Genomic DNA, 18092 nt, shown 5'->3' with positions numbered 1-18092 from the left:
AAACCAAGGGCTGATTTTCTTAAACCAAAAAGTCATCACATTATAAAGATGAATGAGGTAAATTTAAAGTGGGAGGATCAAGTGAAATATCTTGGACTTGCTTTTGACAAAAACCTTACTTACAAGGATCACATTGAAAGTATCCAGGTTAAATGTAACAAATATATTAAATGTTTGTATCCACTTATAAACAGGAATTCTAGACTTTGTCTCAAGAATAAACTGTTAATTTATAAACAAATTTTCAGACCTGCCATGCTTTATGCTGTGCCGATCTGGACAAGCTGTTGCTTAACCAGGAAGAAAAAACTTCAGAGGATTCAGAACAAAATTCTGAAAATGATTCTGAAACTTCCTCCCTGGTTCAGCACCAGTGAACTTCATCAATTAGCTGAAGTTGATACTTTGGATGTTATGTCCAATAAGATAATTGATGCATTTCGACAAAAATCATTGCAGTCTTCAGCTGCATTGATCCGCTCTTTATATAGTTTATAAGTTAGTTTTAAGGTATCCCTTTTCCCTTTTGTACATGTAGGACCTCCTACATTTGAAATCACTGAATAGCGAAAGCTACAATATTTCATGAATAAATGAATGTTGCTAGTATTTAAAATTGAGGTGAAAAGTCATCGTTTATGATTGGACACTCAATAATATTTTAACTGAATGAATGTACATGGAAAAGAAATTTGAATAAATATAAATTAAAAAAAAAAAAAAAAAAAAACCTATATTTATAAAAAAAAATCGATTTTTGAAATAAATCAGTTATTTTCAACCTTTTCAATCCATTTTGGCTAATTTTCAAAATCATCGTTCTCGCCTCAGTATTATGCAAAACCTCACAAAAATTTCATTTTTCAAAGATAATAGTAAATTTAAAATACATGCTAATGCATCTTAAAATATTAAAAATGTTTTTATCATTAGCTGATCAGTAGGCTTAGTGATTTTTCACGCTTGAAAATTGCAAATTTCACGGGGACCTCAATTTCAAAACACCAAATTTCACGCAAACTTCGCAGAACGTGGAAAATGTTAAAATAACTCTGAAAATCTTATGTTTAAATCACAGAAACTACTTGTTAAGCTTCATTATATATTATTCTTAAATAAACTAAAAAAACTTCACTTAATTTGAACGTGACAAAAAAAAAACAAATTTAAAATCAGTAGGCAAAAATAAAATGATTTGTAACGAAATCGAAATTTCTAATTCAAAATGAGAACACAAAACAAAAAAAGAGATTTTTTTATCTTTCACGGGAATCATCCACCCAAATAATCAAATATTGTTAAAATTAATTAGGACTGTAAAAAAGCTGAAATGTTTTTCAAAGGTAATTTAAAAAATAAAAATTCTCTGCATTTTATTACACATAAAACAAAGCTGGATTATTTAAATTTCTATTGAAACAACATCTTTCAAATAAAATAGCAGCAAAATGTGTATTACAACGAATGAAAATATGTATTACTAAATTTTGTTAGTTTCTCTAAAACTAAAAAAATGCAATTCTTCAAATGGTTCATATCAAGCTTTTCAATTAAAAAATAATAAAATATACTTAAAAAGTCTTTATGAATCAAATATTTATTATTAGTAAATAAACTGCTTCAGATTATTTTCATCCCTATTTGAGTTTGATAAATTATTTTGAGACATAAACATACAAGTTCACGGGATTTCGCGGAAAAAGCAAAATTTCACGGATTTCACGCTGTCCGCGAATTCCTGAAATATCACTAATCCTAATCATGTGATGCAAAATTGGAGGTCTTTTGAAAACCTGTAAAATTATTTTTTTTTTTTCATCTTTATGTCACCCCACAGTCGTGAGACAAAACTGGCTTTTATAAGTTAATTCATTTTCTAATAGAATTATTAATTTTTCAAATTATACGGATATCCGGAGTCCCGCCTCCAATGGTAATGCGGTCAATAAACTTGTCATTTTTGCTATATTTTTGTTGTTCTTGGACTTTGGAATATCAGAGAATTTTGATTTTTGATTATTTCCGCGCAAAGATTTTAAATCACCCCGCAAATGAAAGGGGATGTTCCAAAAAAAGACTGCTGCTGATGTTATATTACACTGTTTTACACATAATCTGTCCCTATTCCCTGATGAATATTATCCTTATTTTTTTGTGTAGAACAAACCCGAGCAGACGGAAATAACTTGGGAATAACATTCTTTGTTATTAGAAAATACTAGGCCAATAACATTTTATGTTATTTATAACAAGATTTGTTATTCGCCGTTATGATTTTTTTGTTATTGGATTGTTATTGTAATAACAGACTAATAACATTTTACGTTATTTTTCGAACAAATCTTTGTTATTATTTTTTGTTATTTCAACAACTAATCCGATCATCCCAATAACGTTTGGAGTTATTCTTCCATAACAAAAAATGTTATTCTCAAGTTGTTTTTGCTGTCAATCAATATCAGACCAATAACAATTTTTGTTATGATAACATAAACTGTTATTGAACTCTTATGCAAAAATGGATTTTTCAAGATTATTCCATAACACTTTCTGTTATTTTAACAGTATTTGTTATTGAAATGGCATGAATTTAGTTATTACCGTCTGTTCGGGAACCGAGAAAAATTCAGAAAAAAGTGCAACATTTTTGAAGCGTTCTGTTCCTTCCAATTTTTCATTTTTTTCCATTTCCCGTTAAAAAAACGAACAAAAAACAGTTAAACACAAAGTACAAAAGGATTAACGCGTTTCGTTTTGTGTCCTCTCTTTCCAGGTGGCTGCTCGTACACGCCCGAGTACTACATCAACATCCGGACGGGGACCCACTACTTCCCCAAGGGACTGACGGGATGCAGCGGCCCGGCAGGAAGTGGTGCTGGTGCTGCTGGGGCAGGCGGTGGCATCGGTGGACTCGAGAACGGCAACAAATTCAAATGTGGCCTGAACCGTATCGAGGAACGGCACGTCGAGTTTGCGGTCGAGGAGGTAAGTTGCAATTTAAGTCTCGGTTATCCCTTATGTTTCCATGAATTCTATAGAATTTGGCTTAAATTTAATAACTTGCGTTTTTGATCATTAAAGTTTTGATCAAAATTTAAAAAAAATTGAAATTTATTCAATGAAACGAATGACCCATGTTCGTGTTCAATTATTAAATGGGACTTGTTCAAATGCACGCAAAATTGAAACATGATTTATTTCCTCACAAAAAGAAACTCGTTTCCATTAGCCTTCCCCAGTATATGGAAATTCGTTCCGGCAAATACAATCGATAATGCGCCATCGACTGAGGAAGCATTTCACTGCAGCTTCCTGAACACTTTTTTTTCTTGTCCTGAGAGTTCTGACAAGAGGAGATGAAGAGTAGGTTGGCTGTGCCAGTTCTGTCAGTTCTGTTGCAACTTGAACAACTGCAACCTGCAATCCAACTGCTGCATTCTACAGGAGGGAAAAGTTTTGCAATTTCCTTTTGAAAAGGTGTGAGAGTAAGAGCAGAGCACACCTCACCTGCTTGAATCGATTTGAATAGAGTGCACTCAAGATGTTGTTCTACTTGATAATGTTGAAATTGATGGAAGTGGAATGGTGCATTCCGGCTTGTTTTGTTTGGTTGGAATTGAATCAATTTAACTTACCTTTGGGCATCAATATTTTTCTATGAAATTCGATCATGCAGATGATTTTTCGAAAAATACAGTATTTCTAGTTAAACTTGCCCAAAAAGCAATTCAGTTTAAAGTTGTCACAACAACAGAGTAAAAAAATTGAAAAATATAAATAATATTATGGACGACACTAGCAAACCAGCTTTATTTTTAAAACTTTAAATATGCACTCTTATTTCAAAGCATAATGCTGAAAATTGAATCAACAATTTCAAAAATACGCTAAAATTAGCTCCTCGTTAGATTGCACAAAGCACTTCTTTAATGTATAAAATAGTTTCTTCTTAACGAGACGGATATCATCTTCCCTTAGTCCCTAGACTGAAATGAAGAAACCACCTGCTTATCAGATCCAGGATATCCTTTTCAGCGATGAAATGAAAATAATACCAACTTCTTTTCCTTTAACTTCTTCCTACTTATTTCCATCCCAGCAATGTCCCTCGCCGAGGAAAAGCTCGAGCAGCGACCTGACCACGACGACAAAAGCCATCTCCGGGAAGGGCCAGTCTTCCGGTGGCACAACGACAACTATTCTAAAGAATGGACCCAGCAGCAACAACAATCACAATAATAATGGTTGCTTATCACAACAGCAGCAGCAGCAGCAGACGCAGATTCAGCAGCAGACGTTGCCAAATGCAGTCGCGATGAGTCCCGTCATGCAGAAGAACCTCGGAATGCAGCACTATCGGAGCATTGAATGTAAGCAACGGAAGATAGTAATGAGTTTTATTCTTTTTCAGTCCTGAGAATATTAATTTTGAAGCAGCTTCAAATCTTTCTAAGATTTATTAAATTCAACTATAACTTTTTAGTTTTTTTTTTATTTATAATATCAATAAATTGTGCATCATATTTTAAAGGAAATGTGTAGTTCTTCAAAATTTTATCAAACTCAATGGGGGAAAAATAAAAATAAACATTGAATCAAATTGGGAATGGTCTTATCAGAAATCTTTTATGAAATCATATTATTTTTGTGTTATTTTTCAGGATGTTTTACTCAACATATCCAAAAAGGGTGAAAATTCACTAACAGGATTCTGAAAAATACCGGATTTCAGTATATTAATCGAACTTAGAGTACTATGCTGCCCCTGATCGCATAAATGTCCCATATGCATTTTCATCGATTTCGAGTTTTTGATGCAGTTTGGTTCAAAATTGTATGCTCTTTCGAAAGAGCCTATAACATCCAGTACCGTAAACCGGGGTGACTTTGATAGGATTTCAATTTATTTTTAGAATATTTTCCAACAGGTAAGGTTTTTCTCAAGATTATTATTTTTAAAACATGTACTGGGGTAGACCACACAAAGTCCATGCACTATTTTGGAAAAAAAGTTTTTTCAATAGTGTTTAGAAAAATAGTTACGTTAAAAATTCTTGGTTTTAATTCCGGGGTGACTTTGATAGTCATAGTTTTTCTTGTTAAAATCATATTTAAGATGTTCAAACTTTATTTGTACGTTAAATGTACCATCACTAAAGTAGCTGATATAGTTTGTTAGAAAAAAATCAATGTTTATATGAAGTTAACTAAGTTTATTAGCTTTTTAACAAAATACATATAAATTTTAGGTAAAATTGTTAAAAAGTCGGAATTTTTCCTGAAATTTGTTAAAAATAGTTTTGTTTATAAAATTATCGATTTATATTGCATTTTAAACTGAATTCGAAGCACGAATCACAAGTTTTCACATTTTACATGAAATTTGTTCAACTGAATTTGCCTATAAATTTGGAGATTATTTTTAATTGTGTTTCAAAAACACATATTATTTATTATTTACAAACTTATTTAACCTTCTCCTAGTAGAAAATTGTCCAAAGAATCCGAAAATGCATTCCGTTTTCCGATTAAAAATCATGTTCATTGAGAAAATCATGACACATTGAGAAGTTTAAAATAATGACTTTCATCCACATTTTCTTAACTATAGTTAACTAACTTTCTAAACTTTTCAAAAATTTATGAAAAGTTCTTCATGAGGTACTTTGAACACTTCTCTACCATGGTCAGTATGTTTCTGAACCATTCCTTACGTATTTTAATTGTACTCTTCATTTTGCGGAAAAATCGCAAACCTATCAAAGTCACCCCGGCTATCAAAGTCACCCCGTTTTACGGTACTTCGTCTAGAAATCAGGAGGAAATCCAGTTTTTTCGCGAAAAATTAACACGTAGCCTTATGTATGGGACAAACTTCAAATGCGTTTTTCTCAGCTTGCTGTTTTTGCATATGGGACATTTATGCGAACATGGGCAGTATGCTTCTCCATAGAAATAAGTTTCCAGTACATTTAGCTGGAGACGCATGGTGCTTAACCCTCTAATGTACAATTTTTTACGACCATTTAATTTTGTCCCGATTTTGGATAGTTGTTTTGAGCAACTTTTGTTGTACAAAAAATAACATTGCCTCATTTTTCTTTTGTATCATTTTAAGTATATTTACTTGCATTTATCATGTTAAGAGAGAAATGGAGAAGACAAGAAGACAACAACTTCCTTGGTTGCTGTGTACCCTCAAGCGAAATTTTGTTATCTTTTCAAAAATTTTTTTTTTTTAAATTTGAAAAAAGGAAGGTTATATTAGCTTAGTCTGATTTTAAATATTTGAAATTATTGAGCAATTTTTATTTTTTGTAATTTTTTATTTGGCTCAAACTTCTCGGGGGTCTTCTCTATGACCAAAGAAGCTATTTTGTGTCATTGGTTCACCCATACAAGTCTCCATACAATTTTGGCAGCTGTCCATACAAAAATGGTACGTAAATATTCGAATTACTGTAACTTTTGAATGAATTTTTTGATCAATTTAATATCTTCAGCAAAGCTGTAGGTATTGTTGAGGGCTATTGAGAAAAAAATAGGCATACGGAAAAAAAATTGCCGATTTTTAAATCAACATTTTTTTTCACAAAAACTCAATTCCCCGTTTTTTTTATTTTCGAGATTTTTTTATATGTTTTAGAGGACAAAGCCTGAAACTTTTAAGCCATAAAGAAACATGGTCGAAAAATCTACCGCAGAGTTATGATTTTTTTGAAAAATAGTTATTTTTTTATTTTTTAATGTAAAATTGAATTTTCAATTAAAAATCTTTTGACCAGATTTTTTGATAAAAGGCTCCGTTTTCAAGATATAGCCACCGAAAGTTTTCAACGAAAAATTCGCAGTTTTTTGATTTTTTAAAATAGTGACCATAAGTGACCATCTCAATTTTTTGTTTGGGAGGTTCGGAAAACTTAAATTTTCCTGTTTCTTTTACTTTAAGCCGCCGTATCTCGGCAACCAGAGGTTTAATCTTCAATGTTTTTTTTCTACAATTTTAAAGAAAATTTTCAGAACTTTTCGAAATAAATATTTTTAGAGTTTAGAGTTTTAGAGTCACTATTTTTAAAAATAGAAAAAAAACTGCAAATATATCGCTAAAATCTAACTTTCGGTGACTATATCTTAAAAATGAAGCCTTTTGTCAAAAAATCTGTTAAGTGCATTTCGATTTCAAATTCAATTGTACATAAAAAAACTAACTTCATCCACCTATGTGGTTGATGCCTTCCTCACTTTTTACCAACAATGGGTAATATGAGTGGTTTGGACACATATTTCAGCTATTTTTTTAGGTCCAGAAAAATAAGTACACAGATATAACTTAAGTTGTCATAACTCGAGACAGGGTTGCCAGATTTTCAATTATGTGGACTCGTTGGAAAGGTCTCTTGATTACCTTACCAACGATGGGTCGGATGATGGAACCGGACATCGTTTACATGCATTTAAGTGAGATCCGGCTTCAAAAAAGTACATAAATATCACTTAAGTGGTCATAACTCGAGACAGGGTTGCCAGATATTCAATTATATGGACTCGTTGGAAAGGTCTTTTGATTACCTAACCAATGATGGGTCGGATGATGGAACCGGACATCGTTTACATGCATTTAAGTGAGATCCGGCTTCAAAAAAGTACATAAATATCACTTAAGTGGTCATAACTCGAGACAGGGTTGCCAGATATTCAATTATATGGACTCGTTGGAAAGGTCTTTTGATTACCTAACCAATGATGGGTCGGATGATGGAACCGGACATCGTTTACATGCATTTAAGTGAGATCCGGCTTCAAAAAAGTACATAAATATCACTTAAGTGGTCATAACTCGAGACAGGGTTGCCAGATATTCAATTATATGGACTCGTTGGAAAGGTCTTTTGATTACCTAACCAATGATGGGTCGGATGATGGAACCGGACATCGTTTACATGCATTTAAGTGAGATCCGGCTTCAAAAAAGTACATAAATATCACTTAAGTGGTCATAACTCGAGATAGGGTTGCCAGATATTCAATTATATGGACTCGTTGGAAAGGTCTTTTGATTACCTAACCAATGATGGGTCGGATGATGGAACCGGACATCGTTTACATGCATTTAAGTGAGATCCGGCTTCAAAAAAGTACATAAATATCACTTAAGTGGTCATAACTCGAGACAGGGTTGCCAGATATTCAATTATATGGACTCGTTGGAAAGGTCTTTTGATTACCTAACCAATGATGGGTCGGATGATGGAACCGGACATCGTTTACATGCATTTAAGTGAGATCCGGCTTCAAAAAAGTACATAAATATCACTTAAGTGGTCATAACTCGAGACAGGGTTGCCAGATCTTCGATGTTGTGGACTCGTCGGAAAGGTCTCTTGATAACCTAACCAACGATGGGTCGGATGATGGATCTGGATATCGTTTACATACATTTAAGTGAGATCCGGCTTCAAAAAAGTACATAAATATCACTTAAGTGGTCATAACTCGAGACAGGGTTACCATATCTTCGATGTTGTGGACTTGTTGGAAAGGTCTTTTGATTACCTAACCAACGATGGGTTGGATGATGGATCCGGACATCGTTTACATCAGGGGTGCTCAAAGTTTTTGGATGCCGGGCCAAATTTGAAGCTTAAATGAGCTTGCGGGCCAAATATATAAAATTGATAGTTTAAAAAATGAATTAACGTCATTTTAATTTAAAAGAATTAAAAATACATCTATCACTTGAAGTTTATTTAGTTAATTTCTGTTATTTTAAAAAAAATCGTTGTTATGATTTTCCAGGAATTAGGTCGATGCAAATATTTAGAGCTAGTGATTTTTAACGGCTCAAAAATTTAAATTTGTTGTGTAAGTTCAATGTAGTCCAGTTTTACATCTGACAGACTTTAAAATTTTAATATCAAAATAATTTCCTAAAGTCTTTCTAAACGAAAACCATTATTAGCTCATTATTTCGATTAAGTTTAAGCAAGACTCCATTTATAACAGTTTTTGGAGCATTTGGTATAGATAATAAACAAAAAATAAATAAAACAACCAAGGAAGTTAATGTCATCTTATTCCAAAAATGATAAACATACGGACCAAATCCGGCAACAATCTGATTGTAAAAATAGGGAAATTTCATTGTAAATTGCTTTGTAGAAAGTACATTAGGAGATGAATGAAAAATTATATCGATAGTTCCTGTAGTTTTGAAAATACTAAAATATCTTTTACAAAAATCTTGGTACAAAAGCTCTAGTTGAAATTTTTATCAACATGTATTATAAATTGAAATTGAATAAAAACCTTAATTTCTACCTAAAACATAAAAAAAATAATCAAATTCTTACTCACATTATACAAAGCAATTTATTCATCGTTTTTTTTACAAAGTTTAACTTTTTTAAAATAAAATAGCTCAAACTGTTTGAACTAAATCAACCATGATTGCATGGTTTTCAATTTATTTCAACAACTGCTTCCAAAATGCTCTACTTGTGGATTGTTTCAATTCAAAAATCAAACTATTAAACACAATTTTTCAAGTGATTTTTCGAATTTCGTGGCATTTCACGATGTTGACCGCATTTCACGGCCAAGGGCAAATTTCAAGTTTTACGCGGCTTCCGTGAAATCGCGAAAAATCACTAGCCCTACAAATATTTTAAAAGTTTTTGTCCCTCGAATATGGTCATGGTCTAAGGGAGGCAAAAAAAAGTAAAATAAATATGTTTCATACACTCGTACAGTTGATTTGAAATCAAAATTTTCAAAAAATGTAAGGCTCGACGAAAAAAAAATAAGCAGAAAATCTTGTTGTAATTTTTATTTAATTTTTTTAAGGTTCAACATGATTTTTTAATATGAAATACTTACATTTTTGCTATTAGGTTGTTGCAAATATTTTTCAAATCAGGGGCAATTTTTTTTCATAAAACAGGAAAATTTTAATGGAAATAGAAGTCTTATCAACTCAAAACCCCTCAACTTTGGTCAGAGTCAAGGGACATAAACTTCAATAAATATTTGCAACGGCCTTATTACAGTATCTTCCTTAGTAAAAATGTTAACGTTTAATAGACATTTCAAAAATTGCTTCATTAAAATTTTAAGATAGTTTCACTAACATTGAAAAGTGTAAAATTATTTCAATTAGGATCAAAAATTGATAAATCATTAGTTTTATATTAAGAGAAAATTAAAAAATATTGGCATTAACATATTCAAAATAAACCTTCAATTTAAAAAAGTTTAAAATCACTTTACAAATGGTCAAAGGGCCATTTAACATGACCACTCAAAATGGGTCCGCGGGCCATGAAAAATCACTTCGCGGGCCACGTTTGGCCCGCGGGCCATACTTTGGTCACCCCTGGTTTACATGCATATGATTGAGATCCGGATATATGTGAAAACACATTTTTATACATAACTTTTGAACTACTTATCGAAACTTCAAACAATTCAATAGCGATGTATGGGACCCTAAACCAAGTCGAATGCAACTGGTTCGATCAAAATCGGTTCAGCCAGTGCTGAGAAAACTTGGCAAGATTTTTGAACACATACATACATACACACACACACACATACACACACACACACACACATACACACACACACACACACACATACACACACACAGACATTTGTTCAGTTTTCGATTCTGAGTCGATATGTATATATGAATGTGGGTCTTCGAGCTTTTGATAAAAAGTTCATTTTTAGAGCAGGATTATAGCCTTACCTCAGTGAGGAAGGCAAAATAAGGTCAATCATTTTTTTATGTTTGAAATTTATTTTTTTTTCCAAAAATCACTACTTTTATTTAAAAAAAAATAACTCGGCGGGTGATTTTTTTACCACTTCTCTATAGCTCAAAAGTTGCGGATTTTTGTCCCCTAAAACATAGAAAAAATCTCGAATAAAAAAAATAAGTATTTTGGGAAGTTGAGTTTATGTGAAATAAAAGTTAATTAAAAATTCAGCATTTTTTCCGTGTACCTACTTTTTTTCTGGATAGTCCTCAACAATATCTGCAACTTTGCTGAAGACATCAAATAGATCAGAAAATTCATTAAAAAGTTACAGACGATTTTGGAAACTCTTTTTTCTCCGTGTGGGTAATTCTCCGCCAATTCACACAGCAGTTGCCCCGACCCCTCTTCGATTTGCGTGAAACTTTGTCCTAAGGGGCAACTTTTGTCCCTGATCACGAATCCGAGGTCCGTTTTTTGATATCTCGTGACGGAGGGGCGGTACGACCCCTTCCATTTTTGAACATGCGAAAAAAGAGGTGTTTTTCAATAATTTGCAGCCTGAAACGGTGATGAGATAGAAATTTGGTGTCAAAGGGACTTTTATGTAAAATTAGACGCCCGATTTGATGGCGTACTCAGAATTCCGAAAAAACGTATTTTTCATCGAAAAATACACTAAAAAAGTTTTAATAATTCTCCCATTTTCCGTTACTCGACTGTAAAAATTTTTGAAACATGTCATTTTATGGGAAATTTAATGTACTTTTCGAATCTACATTGACCCAGAAGGGTCATTTCTTCATTTAGAACAAAATTTTTCATTTTAAAATTTCGTGTTTTTTCTAACTTTGCAGGGTTATTTTTTAGAGTGTATCAATGTTCTACAAAGTTGTAGAGCAGACAATTACAAAAAAAATGATATATAGACATAAGGGGTTTGCTTATAAACATCACGAGTTATCGCGATTTTACGAAAAAAAGTTTTGAAAAAGTTGGTCGTCATCGATCATGGTCGTTCATGGTCACCCGCGACAGACACATGACATGTTTCAAAATTTTTTACAGTTGAGTAACGGAAAATGGGGGAATTTTTAAAACTTTTTAAGTGTTTTTTTCGATGAAAAATACGTTTTTTCGGAATTCTGAGTACGCCATCAAATCGGGCGTCTAATTTTACATAAAAGTCCCTTTGACAACAAATTTCTATCTCATCACCGTTTCAGGCTGCAAATTATTGAAAAACACCTCTGTTTTCGCATGTTCAAAAATGGAAGGGGTCGTACCGTCCCTCCGTCACGAGATAACAAAAAACGGACCTCGGATTCGTGATCAGGGACAAAAGTTACCCCTTAGGACAAAGTTTCACGCAAATCGAAGAGGGGTCGGGGCAACTTTTCCCGATTTCGTGTGAGTTGGTAGAGAATTACCCGTGTTCGATTTTGCTTTAAGAATATATTTTAAGTTTTTTTTGTCCAGATTTACGATATTTTCAAAAAAAAAACATGTTACTTTTTGGTACACCCAAAGAAAAAAAATGTATCATGAAACTACTTTCACTCTTCCGTTTTTAGCCCCTTCCCCACGCCAACGCTGTCGCATCCGAACGAACCCGTGGCTTTCAACGCTGGACGGATCGCTGGCCGGTACGAATATCAAGAAAACGGAACTGGACTCCGGCTCGACGACCTCCTCCGGCATCAAATCCAGCAGCGGCACCGATGACAATAAGAAGGACTCCAAGTAGGATTCTTAATAGTTAAGATTTGAAATTTTCAAACTACTAGCGATTCCCTATTTCCAGGTCCGCGAACGCCCTGTCCGATTCGGATTCGAGCTCCTCGACGGAGAAGGTCATCAGCAAGAAGATGCTGACGCCGCGGAGCGTCAAGAAGGCCTGCGGGGACATTTCCCGGCTGGACAGCAAGGCCACCACGTACTGCTCGAACCCGCTGGACAGCGACGAGGACGCGACGCTGAACGAGATGATGGGCAAGTTTGACGAGAGTTACCACTATGAGAAAGAGACTGATATTTTGAGGTGAGGATTAATCTTTTTGGGTTGTTGGAGGCAGAGTCTCTTAAAATTCATATTCGGTTTTTAGCTGCAGCGACTCCGACCCGACGGACTGCCCGTCGGACATCGACACCGGTCAGGACGCCGGGGACGAGTGCGACACCGATGACCTGCTAGATCTGGACTTTATCGACACCGGTTCGGTGGTGGAGGTGACGGACAAGGAGCCGTACAGGCATACCGGTAGCTGCTCGTACCACAACTTCCCGGAGCGCCGGTCTTCTTCGAGGCATCGATCCGGGCGGTGCAAACGGAACAGCGAAAGTGGTGGCTCCAAGCGGCGAAAAAAGCTCGTCAGGACGCGGAAGAAGTTGGCGGAGGGTGGAGAATCGGGAAGTCCTGGAGGGTTGGCAGGGGGTCGAGGTTGTAGGAGTTTGGGAGGAACGCCGGTGTCACACCGAAGGAACCAGTCGGAGGAACGGAGCCGGGAGAGGAATGCTCCGTTGACGAATCGGTGCAACTCGTTGACGTTCACCGAGGTGCACTCGCTTCATAGCAGGATCCTGGCCATTTCCGAGAGTGAGAAGGCGCTGTTGAAGGCTGATTTGGAGGCGGACGTCAAGTACAAGCAGTTGATCCACGAGGCCGAATCGATTCTGTTCTCGATGAAGACCAATAGCATGAAAGAGTTGAAGGAGATCAAGGAACCACCAACGACGATCTGCAGTCCGAGGAGGATTTGTAACCCGCCGGCGAACAAACGGGTTGAAATGTTGCGCAACTGTGAGGCAGATCTTAAGCGAGAACTGGCCAAAACCTGCTCGCAGAAGTGTGCGGAAAGCGAACTCAACCCTGTTGAAGGAGTGATCATCAACAAGAGGCTCGAAGTTCTGCGCTACGAAACCTCAATATCCGCACCAAACAGCCCCAAGAACACCCGAATGATCCCGCGCAAGACCCACATAACCAACTTCATCAACCAAAACCACTGCACGGAAGTAATCCACCGTAACACCGAAAACGACCTCAAAAGTGCCAAGCTATCCCCCCAACCCCAACCGATCTACGAGCGGAACATCGCCCTACCAAAATCCCCAACCCTCAACCGCCGTCGGTTCCGCAGCCAAAGCCCCAAGCTGAACATCGAGTCCGACTCGGACTCTGACGAGCTCAGTCGCAACCTGGACCGCAACTCCCACTCCAAGAACAAATCCCACAAGGAGAACCTCTCAACCTCGACCACTTCTTCGAGAAAAAGCATTACAGGGAAACCGCTCAACAACTTCCGGCACACGATCCACGTTGGCGGCAGTTCCACACCCGTTGAGGACAAACCGTCAACACCCGCCGTAGTCTACTCCAGCTCGTTCAACGAGGGAGACATTAAGCAGCAGCAGCGGTTGATGCACAAGTCTCCGCTGATGTCGTTCCGGTCAGTCGATATGGGCAACACGCTGACGGACGATAGCTACTGTCCGCAGAGTGAGCCGCTGAAGCGGAAGATCTACACGTGCAGTGCGACGTTCGAGAAGATTCAGCGCAGCTTGGACGTGGATCCGGGTGAGTTTGGAACTGAAGTTTAGTTTTTCCTATCTGGTTCTAGCATGGTGTGTTTTTTAAGAACAAACTTTATATAAAAAAAAATCGGCAAGTCTGATATTTGGCACCATGAAAAAAAGCGCTATTTCTCGACATTTTGCTGCTTTTTTTGATGATTTATTTTTATTTCAAAGGATTGTTCTTCAGAAAAGCCTCTGAAAAGTCACGGATTGATGCACATATTGATCAAATTTCTTATGAATAAGCCTTGAAAGACCATGAATTACCTCCTTAACCAACATTTGAACTCCAATTAAAAGTTTCTGATCTAAATTTACCAGATTTCTAGCCTTTTTAAAATTATCCCAAAATTTGCCTAAAATCAAAGGTCGAAGAACCAAGACGACTTCATAACAATCTTGTCTTTGTGTATGTGCCGAAGCGTAAAAAAAGAGTTTATCCTGCTCATAAACATCATGGTTGTTAACGATAAAATTATCGAGGCTCGAAAACGATCATATTGCAAATTTAAAAAGTTGGACTATTTTCGAAAAAAAAATCGAAAAAGTGTTGGTTTTGGTTTTGGTTTTGGTTTTGGTTTTGGTTTTGGTTTTGGTTTTGGTTTTGGTTTTGGTTTTGGTTTTGGTTTTGGTTTTGGTTTTGGTTTTGGTTTTGGTTTTGGTTTTGGTTTTGGTTTTGGTTTTGGTTTTGGTTTTGGTTTTGGTTTTGGTTTTGGTTTTGGTTTTGGTTTTGGTTTTGGTTTTGGTTTTGGTTTTGGTTTTGGTTTTGGTTTTGGTTTTGGTTTTGGTTTTGGTTTTGGTTTTGGTTTTGGTTTTGGTTTTGGTTTTGGTTTTGGTTTTGGTTTTGGTTTTGGTTTTGGTTTTGGTTTTGGTTTTGGTTTTGGTTTTGGTTTTGGTTTTGGTTTTGGTTTTGGTTTTGGTTTTGGTTTTGGTTTTGGTTTTGGTTTTGGTTTTGGTTTTGGTTTTGGTTTTGGTTTTGGTTTTGGTTTTGGTTTTGGTTTTGGTTTTGGTTTTGGTTTTGGTTTTGGTTTTGGTTTTGGTTTTGGTTTTGGTTTTGGTTTTGGTTTTGGTTTTGGTTTTGGTTTTGGTTTTGGTTTTGGTTTTGGTTTTGGTTTTGGTTTTGGTTTTGGTTTTGGTTTTGGTTTTGGTTTTGGTTTTGGTTTTGGTTTTGGTTTTGGTTTTGGTTTTGGTTGTGGTTTTGGTTTTGGTTTTGGTTTTGGTTTTGGTTTTGGTTTTGGTTTTGGTTTTGGTTTTGGTTTTGGTTTTGGTTTTGGTTTTGGTTTTGGTTTTGGTTTTGGTTTTGGTTTTGGTTTTGGTTTTGGTTTTGGTTTTGGTTTTGGTTTTGGTTTTGGTTTTGGTTTTGGTTTTGGTTTTGGTTTTGGTTTTGGTTTTGGTTTTGGTTTTGGTTTTGGTTTTGGTTTTGGTTTTGGTTTTGGTTTTGGTTTTGGTTTTGGTTTTGGTTTTGGTTTTGGTTTTGGTTTTGGTTTTGGTTTTGGTTTTGGTTTTGGTTTTGGTTTTGGTTTTGGTTTTGGTTTTGGTTTTGGTTTTGGTTTTGGTTTTGGTTTTGGTTTTGGTTTTGGTTTTGGTTTTGGTTTTGGTTTTGGTTTTGGTTTTGGTTTTGGTTTTGGTTTTGGTTTTGGTTTTGGTTTTGGTTTTGGTTTTGGTTTTGGTTTTGGTTTTGGTTTTGGTTTTGGTTTTGGTTTTGGTTTTGGTTTTGGTTTTGGTTTTGGTTTTGGTTTTGGTTTTGGTTTTGGTTTTGGTTTTGGTTTTGGTTTTGGTTTTGGTTTTGGTTTTGGTTTTGGTTTTGGTTTTGGTTTTGGTTTTGGTTTTGGTTTTGGTTTTGGTTTTGGTTTTGGTTTTGGTTTTGGTTTTGGTTTTGGTTTTGGTTTTGGTTTTGGTTTTGGTTTTGGTTTTGGTTTTGGTTTTGGTTTTGGTTTTGGTTTTGGTTTTGGTTTTGGTTTTGGTTTTGGTTTTGGTTTTGGTTTTGGTTTTGGTTTTGGTTTTGGTTTTGGTTTTGGTTTTGGTTTTGGTTTTGGTTTTGGTTTTGGTTTTGTTTTTGGTTTTGGTTTTGGTTTTGGTTTTGGTTTTGGTTTTGGTTTTGGTTTTGGTTTTGGTTTTGGTTTTGGTTTTGGTTTTGGTTTTGGTTTTGGTTTTGGTTTTGGTTTTGGTTTTGGTTTTGGTTTTGGTTTTGGTTTTGGTTTTGGTTTTGGTTTTGGTTTTGGTTTTGGTTTTGGTTTTGGTTTTGGTTTTGGTTTTGGTTTTGGTTTTGGTTTTGGTTTTGGTTTTGGTTTTGGTTTTGGTTTCAAAACAAAGGAAACACTTCACTACAGAAGTAGAATTTTAATTTTTAATTAGTGTAATAATGTCAACGTTTCAACAGTCTTATTCAATCGTCACTCTATCCGAACTCTCTAATCAAAACTCTCTCTCTCTCTTGCTCTTCTCTCCAAATCTTATCGTTTTTCCTCCCAACAGAACTCTCCAAGAAAGCTCTGCTACACAAGATAACGCTTCTGCGCCGCGAGCGCCTGGCAAAATCCAAAGCTGAAAACGCGTGCCACCACCCGGGACTCGAACCATCGTCAGCTTCATCAGCGCAAAGCGTAACTCCGTCTAACGGCGACGCGGAACGTAACGGAGCCAAAAACGGCGAGCTTTCGCTGCTCAACGGAGTAGGCGAGTCGGACTTTAAGCAGCAGCTGATCATGAGCACGCTCGCAGACATCAAGCGAAGTCTCGAGGATCAGAGCGTCGAGCTGAACGAGCTCAACGATTCCGATAATTGAGGAAGTGATCCCGATTGCGCGGACAAAGGGAGGGTGGTAATTAACCGAAATGTGATCGTTAAGTTGGATTGTTTTTTTGTGTTTTCGAATAGCTCTTTAACTATTTTTAAAATCTTTTTCTTTTGTTTCATTTTTTGCGGTGTTTGATCAAATCGAACGCACGAACAATTGTAGAACAATTATTTAAACTTTTTCTAGCAAAAAATACAATGAATTTACTGTCGCGAAAGCAAACGAGAATAAAATTTATTCAAAACTTACTTAACAAACAAAGCAGAGAGTGCGACAAACTCTCCAAGGTCTCTCATTAAACTTAAAATATACACTCACAAAACATACGCACCTTAACTGGTTAAGTAAAACATTGTTCCCTCCGTCATCATCAATCTGTAAAATTGGAAGCGACTTCGACCTTACTTTTGATACCGAATCTCTTTCCTTCAACTAGTCAAACCCCGTAAACTCCTAGCATACGTAGTAACAAAAGTATTAGATCGTACCTTATTTTAGTGAGAAAACAAAAGTCAACTCGTAGAAAATGTGAACAAGAACTAGTTTTGTGAATTGGAGCGTTTTCAATTCAAAATTGTAGAAAACCCAAAAAAGAAAACTAAGTTTATGTAGTGTTGTCCATCCATCCATTAGACTGTAGTGAAATCAACCTAAAAAAAAAAGAAATGTCTCTTCTTCCAACCAAAACAAACACGTAACCATAAAGTATAAAGTTCTCAACTCAAATTGCAAACATATTCTACTCGATTAGCGACAAGCAGATATAGTTTGTAGTGTCACAGTTTATGTTACTCGAAGTGTATTTGGTATTCCCTCGATTCAAAATAGTACGTATACACGAGAATACGCGCGATTTAGTAGTGAATAGATTAGTTGGTAATGACTACGTTTAATCGCAGTAACACATTCCTTGGAGTGGTAAATTTGTGCAGTTTAATTTGAAATTGGAGAGTGAAGGTGG

The 18092-nt window shown here is 35.7% G+C and overlaps 1 protein-coding gene across 2 annotated transcripts in view; it reads left to right on the top strand.

Annotated features, from left to right (window-relative positions):
• LOC120414138 (uncharacterized protein DDB_G0283357) overlaps window positions 1-17412 on the top strand; it is a 157071-nt gene extending 139659 nt beyond the window's left edge. For both annotated transcript variants that reach the window (XM_052710037.1, XM_039575172.2), the window contains 6 exons: window positions 2774-2985; window positions 4100-4370; window positions 12332-12500; window positions 12562-12798; window positions 12863-14334; window positions 16809-17412. In XM_052710037.1, the coding sequence (XP_052565997.1) occupies window positions 2774-2985; window positions 4100-4370; window positions 12332-12500; window positions 12562-12798; window positions 12863-14334; window positions 16809-17119 (2672 nt within the window). In that variant the 3' untranslated portion in view covers window positions 17120-17412. The remainder of the gene's footprint in view (window positions 1-2773; window positions 2986-4099; window positions 4371-12331; window positions 12501-12561; window positions 12799-12862; window positions 14335-16808) is intronic.
• The last annotated feature ends 680 nt before the right edge of the window (window positions 17413-18092 follow it).

This window comes from Culex pipiens, chromosome 3 (genome assembly GCF_016801865.2).
Source record: "Culex pipiens pallens isolate TS chromosome 3, TS_CPP_V2, whole genome shotgun sequence".
NCBI lineage: Eukaryota > Metazoa > Arthropoda > Insecta > Diptera > Culicidae > Culex > Culex pipiens.
The sequence above is the reverse complement of the archived record's forward strand: the minus strand, read 5'-3'. Positions and strand labels throughout refer to the sequence as shown.